The sequence below is a fragment of the Bolinopsis microptera genome, chromosome 11 (assembly GCF_026151205.1).
Source record: "Bolinopsis microptera isolate Bmic1 chromosome 11, MBARI_Bmic_1.0, whole genome shotgun sequence".
NCBI lineage: Eukaryota > Metazoa > Ctenophora > Tentaculata > Lobata > Bolinopsidae > Bolinopsis > Bolinopsis microptera.
The window spans coordinates 18,430,154-18,453,027 of NC_087082.1; the positions used below are offsets into that span (position 1 = coordinate 18,430,154).

General features: G+C 38.2%; 2 protein-coding genes across 2 annotated transcripts in view; one reads left to right on the plus strand and one right to left on the minus strand.

The window, feature by feature from the left end:
* Positions 1–22,874, plus strand: part of LOC134823189 (polyunsaturated fatty acid 5-lipoxygenase-like) — a 1,185,970-nt gene that overhangs the window by 876,733 nt on the left and 286,363 nt on the right. The gene's annotated exons all lie outside the window — the stretch shown is intronic.
* Positions 14,984–18,361, minus strand: LOC134823717 (uncharacterized protein K02A2.6-like). The gene has a single exon (XM_063835250.1). The coding sequence runs from the start codon at positions 18,359–18,361 to the stop codon at positions 14,984–14,986; it is 3,378 nt and encodes a 1,125-aa protein (XP_063691320.1).

Consider the following 22,874-nt stretch of genomic DNA (forward strand, 5'->3'; position numbering starts at 1 on the left):
GCGACATTTTGCTTGTAAGGTCTTCTACTAGTACTTTAACTTTAAGGCCAGTGATAATGCAATTGTATTTATAATGACTAATGATTAGTTTATTTGAAAGAATTGAGCCAAAATTTGAAAAAATATGGGTATATCTGCCACGTGAGAAACCGTGTGCGCCCGGAGTCCAAGACCCCTTAAAAGTTTGGTCACTGGCCCTAGTTTGTTGGTCAAACATGGTTTGGCACAGTCAAACAAAGATTAACAATTAAGTTTATACAAACCGTCACAATGATCCTCGTCTGATCCGTCATTACAATCTTCTTCTCCGTCACACAACCATTTTGTTAGGATACAACCGTCACCATCTGAACATGGTTCTCTGCCATTCGCACAAACTGATTGAATAACAAGGCAAAATTAAGTTCACTATAAAAACACAGTTTTCGAGAGATTTATGCATATTTATCATACTTAGATTTTATATGACTTGACCCAGAAGTACAAATATTTGCCGGTGAATTTCATATCAATACAATTTACAAAATAAGTCTTGTGCTCATTATCTTAAATGAAGTTGAAGTGATATGACAAAGAGGAGCGGCAATCAGCATGGCTAAAGTACCATGCAGCCTTTTTAATTTAAGGGAAAATCATTTTGTTTTTCTGAGCCATAGATAGTTAATGATTACTACTGCTTAAAAAAACAGATTGATTTAATAAAAGAATTTTAGAAACATGATTTAAAACATGTGGATAAAATTAAAAACGAACGCTCACCTGTTTCGTAAGTCAGATGAAACAGCCACCACACGAGAGCACCAACAAGTAAATTCATTAATCTAAAATTAAATATTAAATCATAAAATATGCACAGCTAGTAGTTGGTATAACTTCGTTAAAACGGGCCTTGCTATGCTTATAGTTTATATAACCAACAACGCATGCAACATTGGAACCATGAGAACCGTGTTGCACGTCTCTACACAGAACTCGTTATAAATATAAGGTGGTTTTTGGGAAAGTTGTTTCCTTCCTCATTTACCCCATTTGCAAAATAAAATAGTACGTGAACCCACAATTTTAATCTGCACAGCATAACATACTATACTACAAAGCTCTTCCAGTGTACCACTCGCAATAACGACTAAATTTTAAATATTCCCTATAATAGCCTTACTTTTCCCGTTGGATAACATGGTTTCTTTCTGTACTGGTCCTACTGGTTCCCAATTATGTTATGGTTCACAAGCAATCAATTAATAAGGGGTTATTATATTAGGGGAAGTGACAAGCCGGACAACGGACAAGCTCGCTTGACCGTTGTCATGATATAACTCGTATTTCCAAGGATTGCGTGAGCTCTAATTTACAAATTTTGGGGAAAGGGTAGAAACTAGATCGCACTGGGTACGGCTGTAAATATGGGAACGATAAATCGGGGTTAAACTGTAAGTCAAAGTCTATGATGAAGTTAAAAATGTATAAATGATCTGATTCTGAGTATGGGCAGGGGATGCAAATCTTCGCGTCCGTCCCCTCCGAGGAAACGGGCGCAATTTTTGTTAAAAATACAATTGTATGCTTCTAGAACTCACAAAATCTTAAAAGCAGTTTGTGATAATACGTGATGCAAATTTATATCACCATCGGCTGGTTATTAATAACGTAAGGCTCTTCAACATGATGAGTTATTCGATCGAAGCTAAGAGTTGCAATCATGAGAAAGTATATTTATATATATATTCGATAGGCAAGTACAGTCAAGCTTCGACTCCAACAAGTGATGAGTTCTTTTGTCTACAAACGACACAGTTTTTAACTATAAAAAGAAGTATTGTAGCTCGACGCACAATAAAGTTTGACAAATACTAAATAGTTTGACACTCGTAGGGAAGTTCGATAACAGTACTACGGTCAGCCTACACAATCTAGAAGTAGAGTAGGATAAGTTATCCGATAACCTACCTACTGTGCTACCATCAAAGGAACGATCCCTCAATTTCCACTAAGTCACTGGTCTTTCGACAGCGTGCATCGTGGGAAGATGTTCAAAATACCAGTGGCTCTGGTTAGAAAGAAATCACGTATGTACAGTGAATTAATCAAAATCTACAAAGTCCCTAATTTCCCTCCTGCCTGGGGCTCATCTTGCAGTACAGCTTCACACAGTTTCAGGAGTTGGAGAATAGTACTACGTTTGATCAAACGGACTAAACATATTAATACTCATGCTAAGATATTTCCATTTCTTTCTTTGGACTTTTTGACAGCCGATGCAGTTACTAATACTATTAGGTATTTAAGTTTGGAAATCAAATACGAAATTATTTTGGAACTTAGTTTTCAGGTAAGATGTCAAAAATAACGAAAATCATAATTAATTGTAAAAATGTTATTGAATATTAATAATAATTTCATAATCACTTTTTGTTTTCAAATATTATACTGCTAATCAGCAGCTCACCAATCATGATATTGTAATTGTTATATATCAATCTATTGAACTAAATTAGATTAACGAAATCGAATTAAATCTCCAGGGGAACTTTCTAGATTTAACACCAAAAATTATTATCGCAAAAGAAAAGGAGATCGGCCCCTCGATCCTAGCTTGCTAGGTTCGCCATTGTTGTGTTGTTGTTGTTGTCATAATCACTTTTTGTTTTCAAATATTATACAGCTAATCAGCAGCTCACCAATCATGATATTATAATTGTTACATATCAATCTATTGAACTAAATTAGATTAACGAAATCGAATTAAATCTCCAGGGGAACTTTCTAGATTTAACACCAAAAATTAAAAGGCGTAAATTACCTTGCTCTGCGCCAGGCCCAGAGCAAGGTGCTCTGGGCCTGGCACGATTTAACGATATGGCGACTTAACGTGAAATTTTGATTACACCCATAAGTGTTACATTTTTCTATAGTCTAGTTTAAATTCCAAATAAACTTTTCTCAAACATTTCTCCTGGAATTTCCAGCAAATCTGAAATCGGAATCAACTGTATCGGATTGGGTAAAATTTAATCATTCGGCTGTAGAGTAAATGCTTCAATATTTTAACGAGTACAAAACTAGTAAATGTTATCATAATCAATCACACCTTAAACGGAAACAATATAAAAGGTAATATCAATTAAGATAATTGGACTGTTAAAAATCAAAACATCAATTTGACAGAACTTATTGTTGACAAAAGCTTGGGCAATTCGGTAATCTGCCGATGCACATCTGGGGCACACCTCGGGCACACCTGGGGCACAAACTCGGGCACACCTGGGGCACACCTCGGGCACACCTGGGGCACAAAGCACACCTCGGGCACACCTCGGCCCGGGCAGAAACTGGTGTGCCCAGGTTCTTTTTCCAAGGTTTCCCAATTACCATGCCCGAGATGTGCCCGAGATGTGCCCGAGGTGTGCCCGAGGTGTGCCCCAGGTGGTTTCTGCCCGAGGTGTGCCCGAGGTGTGCTTTCTGCCCGAGATGTGCCCGAGGTGTGCCCGAGGTGTGCCCGAGTTTGTGCCCCAGGTGTGCCGCAGATGTGCATCGGCAGATTACCGAGTTACTAAAGCTTGTTATTATCGTATAAAAATCTCATTAGTTCCTTAGCTGTAGAAAACGTTAGATTTGGACGTAATGAAGGTTAACAGAAAGTCATGTTTAGCTTTTCAGATTCAAAGTCAAAACAATATAATTTGATCTCATTCCGTACACAACAACTAAAATTATTTCTGCGTCTGAAAAGTGTAAATACTATAAATGTCAAATAAAATAGTTTTTATAAAGAGTCAACATCACTCAAAACTAATCTAATTTTAATCTAAAATATAGAAACATTTAGCATCTTTATTAACATAAAGCGCAAACAAAACATTTAAAATATCGCATGTTTCATCAACGTATTATATTTCACTACTCTGGGAGTCTGATACGACCCAAACAGAGGCGGCTATTGGGGGCGTCCAGGCGTCCGTGGACGCCTTTAAATTATTATCTGGTGGCTGGTGCTTAAAATAGAAATAGTAATTAGTAATAGTGTTAGGAAATAACAAATCGCAATATAAAGGTCTTCGTTTACTATCATACGTTTTAATGTAAGCGCACGCATGATCTTCGCGAAATTTTGTGTTGTAGGGAGTCTAATCCTACCTCTGGACTACTCAGCCGCGCAGTTTTAACGCATAGTTAATTGTAAACGTTACAAAGCACATCGTGCGCATCCCACTACAGGTAATTTACCTGAGGACCCCAGGCTTTAATGTTCTTAAACAACGAATAGAGATTAGGCGGAATGACAGGCTGAGCGCGGCCCAGTAACAGGTAATCTATTATGATTTGCCTCGATTTGGGGGTCCAGGACCCTTTGAACTATTGACTGTTGTGATACTGCGCGGCTGAGATCGTACACGTGTGGTGTCCTGTTTCACCCATGTTATAAGTTTTTGTTTTTGTTTGCTGTCGCCTGTAAAGTGTTACACATTACATTTACAAGGCCCTGTGTGTAACAGTAATGTAATCGGTAGTTTGGAGGGATCAGCTTGAGCCGGCTCCCAAGCCCCCCTCCCCCCAGTCCATCGATTGGACCCCCAACAAAACTGCCAGCCAGCTCCCACGAGCCGCCTCTGGACCCAAATCATAAAACTAGTCCGCATTATGGGACATGAACGATAAGAAATGAGGGAATATACCAGCCTCATACAAGAATTTATAACTATAATCTGAATAGTCACCAAAACACCAACTAATAAAGCAACCTCTAATAAATACGATCAAACAATTGTTTTAAACATTTCCAGGAGGTTTTTTTGGAACTTTGCATATAAATTTAATTTAAAAACTTGTCTTTTGAGCTGTAATCATCCTTCACAAGTAAAATGTCTCATTTGTCCCCCGGTACAAAATTATCTATTCAAAATCCACGTCGCTGTTCAATGTCCATTTTTAAGAAAGATCCAACAAAAGGTAAACTCGAGATTAGTCGCAGTAAAATAGAGACTTCAGGAGATCTTGCTTCTGAAAATATTTCAATTATCTTTATTCGATCAATGGCAATTACTAATTAGAACGAATATGAACATGAAACAAAATATATTTAGGAAGAACTCTCAGGGCAAAAACTTACAATCTTCTCAATCATAATCTCCTCAGACTCGTCCAGACGTTCTTGTTTAATCTCGCAGTCCAGCTCCTTCTTCACGTCCTCTCTCAGAGATTGGTTCAGGTTTCCCACTACCAACCCCGCCACCTCCTCCTCCGCTGGCTTGCTGAGGACTGAGGTCTCGAAGAAGCTGTATAGATCCTCCAGGGAGGGGACAGACTCGATACTGTTAGGAGGGGAGATGGTATCGAAGTTTCTGTCAATCTGATACAAGTTCTCCTGCGGTTGCTCGAACCTGTGAGAGGTAGTGGAGTGGTGAGGTTTTGTCAATCTTCGCGGTGATAGATGAAATGGGAAATAAATATATTTTGAGTTCGAAGCTAAAATGTAAAGGAATATTTCTACACCCGATACCCAGTTGTAAGGGCTGCCTTTTAAGAGCTTGGGTTATAAATTAGCTAAAATGCTAGGTGACGTGATGATCATTGACCAAGGTATTTAGTTTGCTTAAAAGCATTCTCTTAGAGCTGATTAGGCGTGGATATAAAATAAAGAAAGGGTACATAACCTGATGTAGAGTTGAGTTGGTGAAGAGGAGGAGATCAGGATTGGATCATGATGAATAAGAGGCGGACCGATACAAGGCACGAGCTTGTGGCGGATAGAATTTATATTATGGCTACTGGTGACTGGTCCTCATGCCAGGAGGACCGCCAATAAACTAATTATTTGCCCGGTTAGCAATTATGATTTATGTGGCCTATCTTAAGCTCGTGCAGCTAGCTGGGTCACGGGATTCAATGTCTGCCAGGACTATAGACTTAATGCGTATATGGTAAGGCCGTCCGTATAGCTTAGGAGGTGCTTAAGATTTGTTCGTTGCTTATTAATATTACTTTATTGCGGATATAAAATGATCGTTAATTTAGGATTGACCTTTTGTACTAATAAAAGACTTGGATAAATGCAACGTAAAATGGCAGGGGCTAAATACACAAAGTTAAAGTTAAACAAGCATCGTCAAACAAAATAAACAATAATGTGGATCACCCTATGAATGGAAAAGTGGTAGTGACGATGTGTTAAGTTTGAGATTTATTGTCAGCATTGGATAATCTGGGTCAATAAACCATAAAGTTGGTAAATGGAGGATTTTCGAAATTTATAAGTTTTGGCTCCAGCCAGGGATACGGCTGGATTACCAAAACTGTAACAGGGCAATGTTACAGGGCTAAACAAGAATTGTCCGGAAGCAACCGAATCAATTAATTTTTACCCCGCGGAACACCAGGATTCATGGATCCCAGACTTTCGAAGCCTTATAATATAATTGTGTTAGAAACTTTCAGTGGATTTGTGCTCGGAAGTGTTGCCCAGGAAATTTCTTTATAATATCTAAAATTTCTGTCAGCGTGTTTTGGAGCCAGTTAATTTCACGTTTCTAAAAGGGCTGTTTCTGTGATCTAACTGGTTAGGGGAAAACTGTAAGTTTCATCTGGATTATTGTGGCTAATACTGGAAAGTGCCGTGATTTAATATATTTTTTCACTTGGCATAGCCGGGCCTGGGATATTTATACCAGTGTCTTGACTTATGCCTGCTGAAATGAAGTTCACGGTTCTCTAAAATAGTAATTGTCTCTTCATAATCATATCTGTTCAATCCTTTAACGATCAAGTATATTCCACGACGACGATACCATTATTTTTCAGCTAAACAACAATTTCAGTTAAACAAAAATCTAGCCTTTTCTTTTTCCTTTATCTTTTTCCAAGATATTTTTTGAATTAAAATCCTCGTTTTGAGATGTTTCGCATTCTTCAGGAATGGTTGTCAATATCGTTTGCGTAATACTGAATTTGCCCGCGAAAACTTTTCCTGTTAGGAACATTTTAGAATATTCAGTTTCTGTTTTATTCAATGTGGCGGAATTCTTTTTTGTGATATCTGATTTTGAAGCAGAATCCAAGTCCATAGTATCATCATTTTTGTGCAAAAAAGTAGAATCTTCCTTGTTGACAGTTTTGTTATTATTACAAGTTCTGATTTCTTCATTTTGTCCTGACAGCTCATTTGCATTGAAAGCGGATTGCGGAGTCATGGCGACGTTTCTTTCCACATCTCTTTTCTTTCTTCTAGTTCTAGCGAATTTGTTTATCGATAGTAAACATCGTCTTATATAAGACATGTAAAATATAGATACCCAATATCTAATTTTATTTACCATCAACTTGATTGTCACGATTATGTAATCATGATATAGAATGGGATTTATAACAGAATTTATTGGTAGAATCACGATCGAAGATATTGGATACAAGGCTGTAGCATCCATTAATTCAAAAGAATGCAACATACACACCGATATAAAAGGGACCCAACAAAGGAAATCTGTCGCAATTATGAGGGCTATTTGAAGATGGGATTCCTCTTTATCTCTTGAGCGTCTATTTTGGGCTTTTTGATTGCACATTCTAGCTCGTTGTTTTGAGCTTTTTGTAAAGAACAAAACCTTGCTGTAGCAGATAAATATGATGGTGAAACACACAAAATTCAGGGTTAGATTTGACCATACATAAACTCTTTGTGGGTCTTCTCCTGATACAAAGTATTTGAACAGACAAACGCCATCATTGCCATAAAAGTGAACTTTGCGTCTCCCTATGCCTCCATATTGGTTTGAAAACATTGGGCTTATCAAACTATCGATTTTTGCCCAAGTGTACACTGCAGAGTCAACGAGTCTTCCATAATACTTGCTTATTTTGTTAATGTGCATGTCTTTGGTCACAAATGCTGGAAATATTGTAATGTTTGGATTATATGTCATTCCATTGACAAAGATATCCTCATATCGGACCATTAAGGGGATATAGGCTAGACAAAATGATGCAATTGACATTATTGCGATGATGATGACCATTTTTGCAGCTGCATGTTTGGATGTAATTTTTTGGACTTTGATGATACCGATAGCCCTAAATATGCTGAGAACTGTCATTGAAAAGAGAGATATTTGACCACCGAATGTACTGAACACTCCCAAGAAAGCACACCCATCACTGGATAACCAATTAAATCTTTCTTTACAGTATGATTCCGCAAAGATGACTGAGTCTAAAATAGCAATAGTTAACAGGTACAGTCCCGTTATTAGATCCCCAATATGAATGACAGTTGTTAGAGCTTTATTGTTCAATGCAGACGTAAAATGTCTGGTTGCCAGGTGTCTAAAATTCTTCAAAAGTTTGACAGAGTTTAAGATAACTGCTGCACAACCAACAACCCAACTGAAAACCTTTAGAGACAGTTTTGAAATAATTGTTGTTCTACAGTCCTCATTGCACTCGTCGGTGTAGTCAGCACAATCTATTTTCCCATCACATTTCTGGCCCCGTCCAATGAAGCGTTTTGAAGATATGCATAAAAAGTTGTTAATACATATATCTTCATCTGAGCTATCGCCACAATCGTCTACCAAATTGCAAACTTTGTCATAATCGACACATCTATCGTTGTTGCAGAGAAATATGTTATTTTGATACCGTCCACTTTTCTTATTTTTATTTAAAAAGGTCAGGCGATTCTTATTCTCTATTGTAAAAATCCTGTCCTCGTATTGATTATCAATCTTACATGAGTCATAGTTAAGTGGTCGCAATGGACACACAGGCTGCTCTTTGCATTTTTTCATGCAACTAAGATAAACGTACACTCTTCCATATACGTTTGTGCAGTGTACCATGGTCTTTGGTAAAACAATCTTTGGTATACCGTCGAGTCCAAAAATTGAGACTGGCAAGAAATCTTCTTTGACGCATTGTGATAGATAGTGACCTAAACTTGTACTCACTCCGGCAACACAATGTATGAGAAATTCCAATGGATTTCTTGTTCCAATGGCGATGGGGTTTGTGAAAACATGTTCGGATGATCTAGTCTGACCGCAAACTCTTGCATGATCACAAATGTCATAACCGTTACACAGATCTTGGAACATTACATAATGGTACGATCTAGGGCTGCAGATGTAAACATCTTCACATTTACTGCTGTCAGGCACATAACGAGACAATCTGCCGATTCCACATGTTGGCCAGATTTCTGTTTCGTCTTCTCCTTTTAGACAGTCTTTACTTCCGTCCATCAGCCAAGAGATGGGTATGGGAAGTTTTGTGTCGTGACGATATCGGCGGGAACATGTAGACAAAGTCATTCTGTCACAGATCTTGGATGTTTCATCACTTTTATCGGAACAGTCCGAAATTCCATTGCAAAATCGATGCTTATGGACAGTACAAGAGTGACTGGTTGTCAAGCATAGGCTGTCAAACCCATCATCGCACAAACCTGGGTTCTGAACGCAGGTGGCAAATTTAGACATCGTAGATGGGTAGCTGTCAATCTTACACGACACTACTCCTCTCATTGGGTCCGTACAATTGGTTTGGTCCATGTAGAATTTGCAGTATGGCACATACGGCTCACCTTCAACTTGCTTCATTCTGTTACTTGATTGAACAAAATAGAACGATTTATAAATAATTAGCGCAGAACATCTTGTAAAATTAGATAGCCTCCGGTATTGGAACAATACATGCGATGATTCTCGATTCAATTTTGGATTCGATATTGGATTCCATGTTGAAATGCATTGTTTGCTCTTTTTGACATCTTCATACAACTTCTTATGGGCCAAGTTATGTTTGTAATCTAAATAATTGATGGCGTCATATCCTCGAGGTTTTATGTTAAATAAACCATTCCTACCAGTATAGAGATCTATCATATGATGATTGTACTCGTTACAACCAATTTCATCCTCACCACTTTCGCAATCAAGTCTGCTATCGCATATTTTTTGCGAGCTTACATATGACATATTACTTGTGATACTCTCACAAAATATACCATAACGATAACCATTACACAACGCTTCATCAAGACAACCATGAACTTCACATAATCCATTACATGTTGTAGAATTAGTCATACTAAAATCCATATTAGGTGTTTCATATTCTATAGTTAGGGTGAAAACCTTAGGTGTTACTACCCCAATCTGTTCCGTAAAATGTCTGTTACAAAAAGATTTCGAATTGTCTCCTGATAGCAACTCTATGAGTGTAGTGCTGGGCTGGTGGTGTATACAACCTTGATAAAAACGAGGATCGTCAGAACAGAGCTTTGTTACATCAGAGCGGAGGAAGTTTCCTGATTTCGGTTGCTTACGTGGAAGATATACGTAATATTTTGAGGAATCGATGCATTCGATAATTTTAAAATTGTCATCTTGTTGACAAACATTTTTGAAAAATCCGTTAGTTTCGGCAACGGTACACGCTCCTGAAATAATTTTTAAAGAAATAACAATATTAATGTTGCTTCAAAACCAGTGTGCACTGTGCAGCGTAAATCCTTTTCAGCCGTTAATGGTGAAAATAAGAATAAACTGAAAAGAAGTGCCAAATGTCCATTTTAATATTCTTTAATGGTCTATATTATTAATTATTAGACACAACAAATGAAAAGAAATATGCTAAGAGAAATACTTAAATATGACATGTTGAGGACTTACCAGGCTGTATATTGCAAAGAAGTCCCAGTGTGTAGTTATTATATTTATTACCCGTACGGAAATGTCTTCTCTCCAAGGAATAAGAACAGCTATCGAAATCAAAATCACTTTTAGTTTTATCACAAGAAAAATTTGTCATCACTCTAGCATGATCTAGCAGATTTCTCATAGCTGTATTATCATTGTTATCGATATTGTTCAGGATTTCTTGGTATCGTTCTGGTGCATCATCTAATACAGTGATCCTGTGTTTGGAATTTAATTTATGAGAACATTATATGGACTTGCACAATTATAATTTGGTTAATGTTTAAATTTTTAAAAGAGATTTTTTTGTTTGAGCAGTCCTCAAGTTAAAGTTGATATTGAAATTAAATGCTTAGGAGTAAAAGAGGCCGTATTTTGGACCATCTTGAGAAGCGGGATTGAGCAAAATGAAAGGTTTTGCATTTGATCAATAAACCGCAATATGAAATAAAAATCAGAAAAATTTGATCCAAGCCGCAAAATCAAAATTTGTTCGTTAATTTAATACAATTACAAAGTCTCTATTCATTGATCAAATAATCAATTCTAATAAAAATTAAGGGGGCCGGCGGCCCACATCCAGAAACACGCCATCTTGCCAGGCAGCCTGGGAGGAAATTTTTTTCGGGAGGAAAAAACGGGAGGAAAAAGAGGAAATTTTTGAGAAGTTACTCCTAAATTTCGAAATATTTTTTTGGAATAAAGACAAATTAATTGAGGAAATTTTTGAAGAAAATGTTTCGATTGTATAAAAATCAAAGAGGAACATCCTGTCAGTTTTGGAACACAGTGAAATATTCTGATTGGAGAATGCAGATTGCTGTTGTGAAGTTACCAAATTTACGTGAGTACTTGATTCTTTTCAATCCCAGTTTATTGCTGTCCTACAAATTTCTTTAATGCCAAATGTCGTCTAAAAAACCCTATTTCGCAAAAATTTGTCAAGGGGCTCCGCCCCTGGACCCCGCTGAGGGCTGTGCCCCCAGACCCCTTCCACAGCTTGCTTCACTCGCTGCGCAGCTGGATTGGACGCGTCGGCTCGCTTCGCTCGCCGACAGCCCCCCCAAAGAAAAATCCTGGCTACGTCCCTGCTCGTGAATTGGTCCAGTGTTAAAAATTTGCGAGCAAAGCGAGCGGGCCACAGAAAAAAGCCACAGAATTTAGAAAAAGACACATCTGTGAGGAAATATAAAACTTTCTGGATGTGGGGCCGGCGGGGGGGGGGGGGGGTCCTCATCAAAATTATCTCGAAATTGATTTTATAGTTGTTTCTGATAGAGGGGAGTGATATCTATCAGCTGCTTTTGGTCCCATGGAAATTGTATTGCGCGAGCGATTTTCAATCGCGCGATAATTTCGACTAGGAACAATATTTTTCCATGGGACCAAAAGCAGTTGATAGATATTACTCCCCTCTATCAGAAACAACTATAAAATCAATTTCGAGAAAATTTTGATGAAGACCCCCCCGGCCCCCTTAAGCCAAAAGTTTTCCCGCTTTCACAGAAGCACATTGTTTAACATCGCCACAAAATTTGTCATTAAGCACTAAAACAGTTATAAATAAATCGTTCCTTACCAGGTTTGTATCGCTCCCCAAAAGTACTCGTTGTCTAAATCAAACCAATCCTCGGCATAATCATACCCAAGGTTCTTGCATATGACATTTGCTTTGTAGTCTGAGAAGTTCGACAGAGAGACGGTTGCTGTCTGAAAACAAAAACTGATGAAAAATATTGCCACATTTTAGATATGTTTCAAATATATTTTTCTTCGACTAGGGCAACCACATACAAGTGGTTTTCTTTATAATATGTGTATTTCAAAAGGTGTGTTTGGTGTTACTGCACCATTTCAAGGAATACAAATTTTATCTGAAAATATTGATAGAGATTGCAAAATGTTTGTAAATATTTATAAACATTTTACAATCTCCTTCAATATTTTCAGATAACTTTTTTATTCCTTGAGCTGGTGCAGTTACAAACGTTTTGAAATACACATATTATAAAGATGTAACATAATATTAAATATTCGTTCACGGGGCCTTTATACTAGTTTAGTAGTTACTTTCACAAAGACAGTTACAATAATACAATATAAAACATTAGTAGCCAGACCCGGTTAAGCACTTTAACCAAAACTACTCCAGCGCTTCCGTTGCTCGGTTTACCATCCGTCCCGTAAAGAGCAAACTGAACTTCATCTGTAATAGTAAGCAATGCTTGAGACGATTATATTTATTAAATTAAATTTTAATACATTAGATATTAAGACTTTTCAGTTTATTTAACATAATATCCCATCGTACATGGGATAGAACTCTTCCCATTTACGAAGTCGCACATTTCTGGGTATTAAGCAATGGTATAACGGTACACAAAATTCGACGGTATATAATCTGGCAAGTTTTAGAATTTTTGCTGTACTTCATTAACATGAACACTAACAGCATCTTACCTTAAAATGTCCAAAATATTTGGTCAGATATATTAAGTTGAGTAGTTGCAAAAGCAATGATGGTAAAACTTATTCCTAAATTAAAATCATGTCGCGAATTGTTTTGTTACACTCACTAGGGCATTTCTTTGCGTTGCAGATCTGATACTCGGTACTATTCCCACAATATGACCTACCCAATGGGGTAACCATAACAATCATTGTATCTTTATTTATACACAGCCTATATCTGGATCTAGTGCCTCCTCCACAGTCGGCTGAACAATCTGACCAGCTATAGAAATCACCCCAAGAAAATCTTTCAAGATCTGAAACAGTCATGTAATTGTATAGTATACTAAAATCCCGCTAGTCAAAATCATTTATGTTTAAACTCTAATCTCTTCACCATTTAACTTTAAGGATCTGTACTGCATAAAGTATGGATTTTATTTGAAATTGACGACAACGTTAAAAGTATTCGAATTCCCTAATCGATACCATTTACCGCATCAAAAAATATATCAATCAGAACCTAAGTTATGAATAGTTATAGCGTGTGCGTAAATGTGAGCTAGTCATGACGTATCATCAAAAGATAAAAGCATAAAGCATAACAACGCACGTTGCAAATCTGTTTTGCTCGCGCACTGGCAATGTTTTGATGTTACTACACAACGGCGCAGGTAACCTTTAATGAAATTACGACACTATTCTAACGTTTATTTTACCTCACTTCCGACGTTAATTATAAGAAATCTAAAGCCTAAATCAAAATTCTAAGAATGCTATATACCTATTCCTATCCTTTTTTTACAACCCTGCTAAAAATGGCGAGGTTTCAACCCATTTGCGAGCTAAAATTAGCTTACCAGATGGTCATTTTTGGTCGATGTCCAGCTGTTGCCGGGGGGATTTCGTCAAGTTTAAAATATAGTATAGATAACCAGAAAAACTATGTGTTCGTCAAATATGTGGTTCAACTAACTACATACTTAAATGATTATTAAGAACTAGTACTTGGTTCAATCGAACATTCTTCCGGGCTGCCCGCATAGACTAGGTCTGTCTAGCCCAAATTTATTCTTATGACTTTATGAAATTCGTTGACCATAACTCGCACTATTTTCACATCAAACACCTTTTTTAGAACAACTTCTTATGTAGTTATTCTGGTTTACATCGTTTCCGGTTTTGTTTGATATGAGTTTATAATTTTATATAAGGCAGCAAGACATTATTTATAATCTCAGGGAATAGTGATCGTGAATCTATTACCTCTCCTATTCCAATGGCTATAGTGCGTGATGAAGAATCACATCCTTTACGAGGTGCCCTTATTAAGTGTGTTAATCTATCCTGGGTGAACAGATTGTTATGGACCAATGAAATAGACTGTCTTGCTAGACCTCTAAATAGAGGCGGAAATAGATTGATTAGTAATAAGAAATATACATCGTCATATTATAATCAATAATACATTACACCTTCCCTTCACAAATGAATTTACTTTTCAGGATAAAATCGAACGAAATCGAAATGATACGTGCGTGCTCCGCGCACTAAAATTACATAAAATGTTCGTTGAGATAAAACTTGTACACTAAAATCCCGTTTGGCGTCGCGCCCTACGTCAATGAATTACTAGTTTAAAAACAGAATTCCTGGATTACACTGTCATAATAGCGCTAAATAATCTCCTCAGGTCTATTATTGTTTCTGAACACCCTGGATTGCTTACAAATTTTTTTTAAACAATTTAATGCTGTACAAAAGTATAAAAGTGTACTACACGTGTGCATAAAAAATGTGCTTTACAAAACAAACAAAAAAGTGCTTTACAATACATGCAAGATTCAGGGGTTCACGAACCCGGTGTTTGCATTATACCTGATCTGAGGTTTTGCACTCAACCTGCCCGAGCGTCTAACTGGCTCCTGACCACTGATCTGAGTGCTAGATTGTGTCGGTTGGTTACTAGTCACAGCTGGCGCTCCTTCTCTACTTGGACCCGGCTGCTGCTGAACTGTTATCACAGGTTGTTCAATATTCCTCGGCTCAGTGTTTCTTTCTGGTATCTCAATTTGCTGCTTCTGTAACTCGATTACTGGCACTAACCGTTTCTTCATCGCATCTACATGTTTCTTTATGATCCTGCCCTTGTAGTTCACATCATACCACAGTGATTCTCCGTGTCTTTTTTCAATCGTTGCTGGTTCGTACTCTTTCCGAGTGTCCGGTCGAACCCATATTGTTTGTTTCTCCTCAAATACACGTTCGTTTCTTTTACTGTCAACAACTTTTTGTTCATTATCAACATCCAGTCGTTCCGCTTCCATCTGATCACTGGGTCTGAGGTGATGTAACTTAGATCGTAAAGTTCGTCCGTACATCATTACTGCTGGTGGTTGCTTAGTTACAGAGTGTGGAGTATTCCTATATGCCATTAGGAAGTTAGCGAGATTTAAATCTAAATCCTTAGACTTTTCGTACATCTTTTTCATCGCTGACTTAAAACTCTGGACAAACCGTTCGCAGCTTCCGTTACTCCTCGGGGAGTATGATGGGCACAAAACATGTCTTATCTGATTCTTCTTTAGGAAGTTCTTGAATTCTTCACTGATAAATTGCGGTCCGTTATCGCTGACTAGAACCCAAGGTACCCCTGTTCTTGAAAATACTCTTCTCATTGCTTTTATCGTAGCTGGCGCAGTAGTGTTATGAGACATCTTGATAACTTCCGGCCATTTTGAGTAAGTATCGTACATCAGTAACCAATAGTTATTTTGGAATTCTCCAGCGAAGTCCACATGTACTCGTTGCCAGGGTCTTGTTGATTTAACCCAGGGATGGTCGATGACTTTTGGTAACTTTTTCCCGTGTTTTTGGCAGGATGCACATGCTTTAACTAAAATCTCTATATCTTGGTCTATTCCTGGCCACCACACATAGCTTCTAGCCAGGCTTTTCATTCCAGTCATCCCTACATGTGTAAGGTGTAGCATCTTAAGAACCTCTGCTCTTAGTTTATGTGGAATGATTACACGATTTCCCCATGTGATACATCTTTTTTCAGTCGTGAGTTGGTTCTTTCTGTCGTACATGGCTTTCATCTCCTTGTGATCTTTGTCTATCTTTTCCGGCCAGCCATCTACAATGTACATCGCTATCTTGCTCAGAATAATGTCTTTGGATGTCTCCCGGGCAACTTCTTTTGCATCTATCAGTGCGTCCTCCATGGTCAAAGAAAATGCCTCTTCACATTCGTTTGGCTCGTCCACATGAATGACTTTTTTCGGGAATCTGGACATTACATCAGCATTAGCATGCTCTTTTGTATTTCTGTATACTATGTTATAATCGTAATTTTGTAACAGCAGTGCATATCTGGATAATCTGTTCGCCGTCATCTCTGGAATGCCTCTCTTAGGTCCAAATATATGTACTAACGGTTGGTGATCCGTCACTAGTTCAAAGTGTCTTCCATACAGATACATATGAAACCTTTTTATAGCCCAGACTATCCCTAAAGCTTCTTTGTCAATCTGGCTATATTTTTTCTCAGCATTCGATAATGTCCTTGAAATAAATTCAACCGGACGTTCATTTGTTCCATCATCATCTATGTGTGACAATACAGCTCCCAAACCCACGCTGCTTGCGTCTGTATCCAGCTTCAAACGTTTCAGCGGGTTGTAGAACGTCAATACTCTGTCAGAACAAAGTAATTTCTTTAATTCTTCGAAGGCTTTCTGTTCAGTCTTTGTCCATCGCCATTCAACTTCAGTCTTTCTCAACTCGTCCAATGGAGCGATTATTGTCGACAAATCTGGTAGATACTTGCGATAATACCCAACTGCTCCCAGAAATGCTACTAAATTTTTCACATTTTCAGGTGCCTGTACTTTTAACAGATCGTCTATCTTGCTGTTGACTGGTGACATACCATGCTTGTTCACCTTGTGTCCTAGATAAATCACTTCTTCATGCATCAGCTTAGATTTATTCAGTCTGCATCTGAAACCGTTTGCTTCCAGTCTTCTCACAACTTTATTCAGATTATCTAAGTGCTCTTTATCGTTCTTTCCTGATATTAAAATGTCGTCTATCCTACAGCAAACCATAGGTATACCCCGTAGTACATTGTCCATCAGATTCTGAAAGATTGCTGCGCTGCTATTTATTCCATACGGTAAGCGCGTCCACACATACTGTCCCATATGCGTATTCATTGTCGTGATGAGTTGATCTTCTGTTGATAGCTCCACGTTATTGTACGCTTGTTTTATGTCTATGACTGAGAACTTTTCTCCTCCCGAAACGCTTGCAAAACATTCTTCTGTAGTTGGTAACGGGTGATGTTTCATTTCCAATAGTTTGTTGACTGCTTTAAAGTCTCCACATATTCTCACACCGTCTCCTTTTTTCACTGGCATAACTGGAGTTCCCCATGGGCTCTCTTTGACTTTCTTCAAAATTCCTTGTTTCACCATGTTGTCTAACTCCTTTTCCAGTAAGTCTTTAATAGCAAAAGGTACTGCTCTTGATTTCTGCGTGACAGGTCTGCTTCCCTCCTTCAATTGGAGTTGCACTTTATAGTTCTTTACCAGACCTAACTCATCTTTGAAGATGTCACTAGACATTATCTCTTGTACTGTCCGTATCTTTGTTGGTGTTCCAGGATCTGTTTCATCGTCCACACTAACAAAATTTCTCAACTGATGTGTTCTAGGAGCAGTCTCTTCGTCCTCACATCGTTGTCCAGTTTTAAACTTTCTCTTGGCGGTATCTGTCACTGGTTCTGATTCCATAACTCCCAACATGTTCACTGTTCGTACTCCTTCTTGAGTCCCAGGAAATTCTCCTTCGTGTGCGCTACAGTTTCCATCAGTTCTCTCCAGTTCAACCTCTTTTGTTGGTCTCTGTCCAACTTCTGCTGTTTGGCCCTGTGTTCTCGTTACTAACTTTTCTAACCAGTTTTCACCACAAAACTCTGTAATCCAAGAGCGTCCAAACAGTGCTGGAAAGTGATTATCCACCACATACAGTTCCAACCCTTTCACAATCTGGTTGTTTATCGCCACTTCCACAACTGCTTTACCGCATACCTGCTGGTATTGACCATTCGCCACACGCAGTTGCCTATCACTACTTCTCAACTTAAACTCCACACCAGCTTTCTTCAGCATCTCTCTACTGCACACAGATACACTTGATCCACTGTCAAACTCCATCAGACACTCTCGGCGATTGATCCAAACCTTGATCAGGGGTCTAGAATCACGCAAAAAGTTCACGTTATCGAAGTAAACAGTGTTATCATGCAAAAACCTGTTATCATGCAAAATAATGTTATTGTCATGCAAATCAACATGCGAATCATCATGCAAATTACTACCATACAGAACACTATTATCATCATCCTGAATTTTAGAATCATCAATACTTGTCAGGTTGTTGCCCAAATTTGAAGATTTTTGAAACAAAACATTTAACTGGTCATCTAAACTTACGGATTTCTCCGACAATTCACAATAGTAAATATTTCGACTCACAAACTGTTCTGTGTCCTGGTTTGAATCGCTGTTTGAATCGCTGTTGTTGCAGTCTGTTGATACATGATGTGTAGATTTACCACTCTGTTTCCAGGACTTGCGTTTCGTCTTCTTACGGCAGTCCTTAGCAGTATGATACAATTCACCACAGTTGAAACATTTAGTATAGCAGTCCTTGGTTGCATGCGATTTGAGTTTGCATTTATTGCATCTTGTCTCCTGATTGGAACTTCCCTGTGAAGATTTCCCTTGAGACTTCTTGCTGATCTGTACCTTATGTACAGTTTGCTGGGAGTTTTTAATCATTGCAGCCTCTGATTTAGATCTGTCCATTGCCACCACTTTTCTATACGCTCTCTCTAGTGTCAGTTGTTCGAAATCTTCCTCCAATAGCAACTCCTGTGCTTCTGAGTTAACAATTCCCATTATAAATTGATCTAACATTGAACTGCCGAAGTCTGTAAACTTGCATTTGACTGCCAGTTTTTTTAACCTCGCAACAAAGTCTGCTGTTTTCTCCGACTGCTTTTGGTGGCATTTGTAGAATCTGAATCGCTCTGCCAAAACAGTCGGTTTCGGGACCATGTGATTTATGAGAATTGTCTTCATCTCGAAATATGTAAGTTCGTTGACGTCATTTGGAGATGCTAAAGACGTAAGTAGGGAAAAGATTTCTGGATCAATGCTCGTTAAGAAGTGAGGTTTGATCGTTTGACATAGCTGATTATATTCCGCTAACAGTTGTGCATGCGCGGTTCGTTGCGCTTCATTCGGATTCTCTACTAACGGTTCCGGTTCAACCGGATAGGATTTTTGGGACTTGAGAAACCATGTGTACTGCTCGAACCAGTCTTCCGGCGCGCTGACTGTAGCGGTCAGAGGATAGGGGTAGGATTTTGTCATACTCGTCGCCAATGTTATGGACCAATGAAATAGACTGTCTTGCTAGACCTCTAAATAGAGGCTGAAATAGATTGATTAGTAATAAGAAATATACATCGTCATATTATAATCAATAATACATTACACAGATGACGTGCAACAAAACACTATGGATCTAGACAGGTTAAGGTCGATAAATAACCGGGTGCGAGATGCTACTGCTAGCAACTTTTCCTCTCTAAACCCTTGCTTCTGAAACATCACATATTTATACAGCAGGTCAGCAATTTCACTTACTTACAGCAGGTCAGCAATATTACTGACTTGGGTGCTATCATCAGTGCGGATGGAACAATTAATAAAGAACTAACAGCTCGAATTCAAAAGGCCTCTGGGGCATTCTATCAGCTTAGCAGTATACTGTATATGGTAGAGTCGCAACATCAAGACACCAACTAAAATCAGGATATACAAAGCGGCTATCCTCACTATACTGTTTTATGGAAGTGAGGTATGGAATACCACGCAGATGCAGATAAAAAGATTTGAGGTGTTCCATCAAATATGTCTGAGAAGAATCCTGAAAATTGAAGGGTTTTATCACGTATCTAATCCTGACGTACTTAATAAGCGGGCCAACATCGCCCCTGTTGATACTTTCGTAAGAGCAGCTAGGCTCAGATGGTTTGGCCATGTAGTGAGGATGCAAGAAGAAAGAATACCTAACTATCTTCTGCACTGGATCCCAAAGCATGGTAAAACTAAAAGGTCAAGAGGCAGGCCTCAGAAAAACTGGTTGTCATGTGGCCTGGAGGATGCAGCTATTTTCGCAGGTTTCGATAACATCACGATAGAAGATGCAGAACAACGAGCAACAAACAGGATACCTTATCGGACCTTATTTGGACGGACATTACTTGAACGCTGGAGGCCCTAGCGTTCATCTTAATGTCCGTTCAAATAAAGTCCGTTCAATTAATGTCCGTCCAAGTTAAACTTAAAGTCCGTTGAAATTTTTTCAAAAATTTTTCCATTTCGAACTTTTTGTCCAGAATATGACAACTTTGATAACTTTATTGTACCGTAAGTTAACGACGGAAAGGTTCTCCTTGGTCTGCCGGAGGCACAGAAAACTCTACTACTACTACTACTAGTATATGATGTTTTCAACGAAATTATGGCACTCAACAACATAGTTCATGAACTAGTCCCCGCCAACATGACAAACTTGTTCCAGTCTCTAGATATTACGGTAAATCGTGTTGCCAAGGACATTGTCCGAAGTTGTTATAGTTCATATTACTCGGGGGCGGTATTGAAACAGTGCTAGGAAACGAAAGCTCCACGTGATGTTAAGGTTAACCTTAAGTTGTCTAAGATAAAACCACTTCACGCCGAATGGCTTGTAAAAGTTAACACTGAAATGCAGGACCGGGGTAGTTTGATTAAAAAAGGTTTCCATAAAGCTAGAAATCACTGATGCTTTAAGCATGGACTATTTCATGCACGAAAACCCATTTGATGAATATGATAATATGTGATATTTGACACTGATCATGTACACATATTTAAACATTTTACTGCTTAATGCTTTAATGACTGCTTTTCTTACTTACTGTATAAAAAATGGATTTAAAAATCATTTGCTGAAATTTAAAAAACGTCAAAAAATATTGAACAAAATTCGGATTTTTGATGGTTTTGAATGCCTTCGAGCGTTCATATTAATGTCCGTTCATAATTGTGTCCGTTCGTGTAATGTCCGTCCAAATAAGGTCCGATAAGGTACATTGGAGAGGTCTAATACGCCGAAAAAAGAGTTACTGTGTGGTACTCCATGGTAACCAGAGATATCTCTAGACTTCTAGAGGTTGTTATTTTCCACTTTTCACTCTCCTGAATCATGGTTACCATGGTCGCACATGGGCTTCAAGTTCATAGCTTGTTGATAGCCAGTTTAGGAACAAGGCACGAACAATACTTTTCAAGTACAAGGCGTGAACCTGTTTATACGCCAAATGCGCCGTTTTGTAATTTTGGCTAGAATTTTTTGAATGAACGTGACCTCACTCCGATTACGCCGCCGACGATTTTAACCACGCCGCCGCCGTTTTGAAAAAAACCCCGGCGAAGTGCAGCATTGTTATATGACTATGAGTGAGAGGCTATAATTCGGTCATTTCTTGTGGTAAGAAACTGAAATTTTGAAACTATGTACATACTAGTACAATTAAAGTATCAAACAATTTAGGGAAATCGACCCACGGGTCTAACTATAACCGGTTTATTTATCCCGGCTCTTTCCATTTATTTCCTCTTACTTTCCCGGTAGAATCTATAGAGCTATAGTTAAATCGACTTCATACATTGATAACGTAATCCAACCGGGCTTGATTGTCTCACTTGATTTAAAGATTTCGTGTATTTTAACACAGGGTTGGGGGCAAAGTGGAACAAAGATTACGTTTAACTGTTTAAACAAACCTTCACATCCATCCTCGTCCGATGCATCAGCGCAGTCTACATTTCCGTCGCAATAGATAGCGTCGCGGACACATTTACCGTTGCCATCTCTACATTTTGTCAAACCATCTCCCACACACACTGATTGAAAACCAAAGCTAAATTAAGTCGGGTTAACACAATTGTTGGACTGTGAGTTTCGCTGAACTGTTTCCATAATTATTCAATCATTATAAGACATTAAGGCCAGAGGACCTTTAATGTGTTACATCTTTATACTTTTATATACCATATTATGTCAAGTGCAATGGTAATGTCGCCAAATCTGTTAATATGTAGCAGAGAACGCAACATTTTGCTTGTAAGGCCTTCTACTAGTACTATAGGGCCAGTGATAATGCAATTGTACTTATAATGACTCTGATTAGTTTATTTGAAAGAATTGAGCCAAAATTTGAAAAAAAAAAAGAAAGTTCGGTCACTGGCCCTAGTTTGTTGGTCAAACATGGTTTGGCACAGTCAAACAAAGATTAAGTTCAAACAAACCGTCACAATCATCCTCGTCTGATCCGTCATTACAGTCTTCTTCTCCGTCACACAACCATTTTGTTAGGATACAACCGTCACCATCTGAACATGGTTCTCTGCCATTCGCACAAACTGATTGAATAACAAGGCAAAATTAAGTTCACTATAAAAACATAGTTTTCGAGAGATTTATGCATATTTATCAAACTTAGATTTTATATGACGTGACCCAGAAGTACAAATATTTGCCGGTGAATTTCTTATCAATACAATTTACAAAATAAGTCTTGTGTTCATTATCTTAAATGAAGTTGAAGTG

Coding starts and splice junctions, on each gene's coding strand:
- LOC134823717 (XM_063835250.1), bottom strand. CDS start 18,361: ATGGAGTTTGACAGTGGATCAAGTGTATCTGTGTGCAGTAGAGAGATG.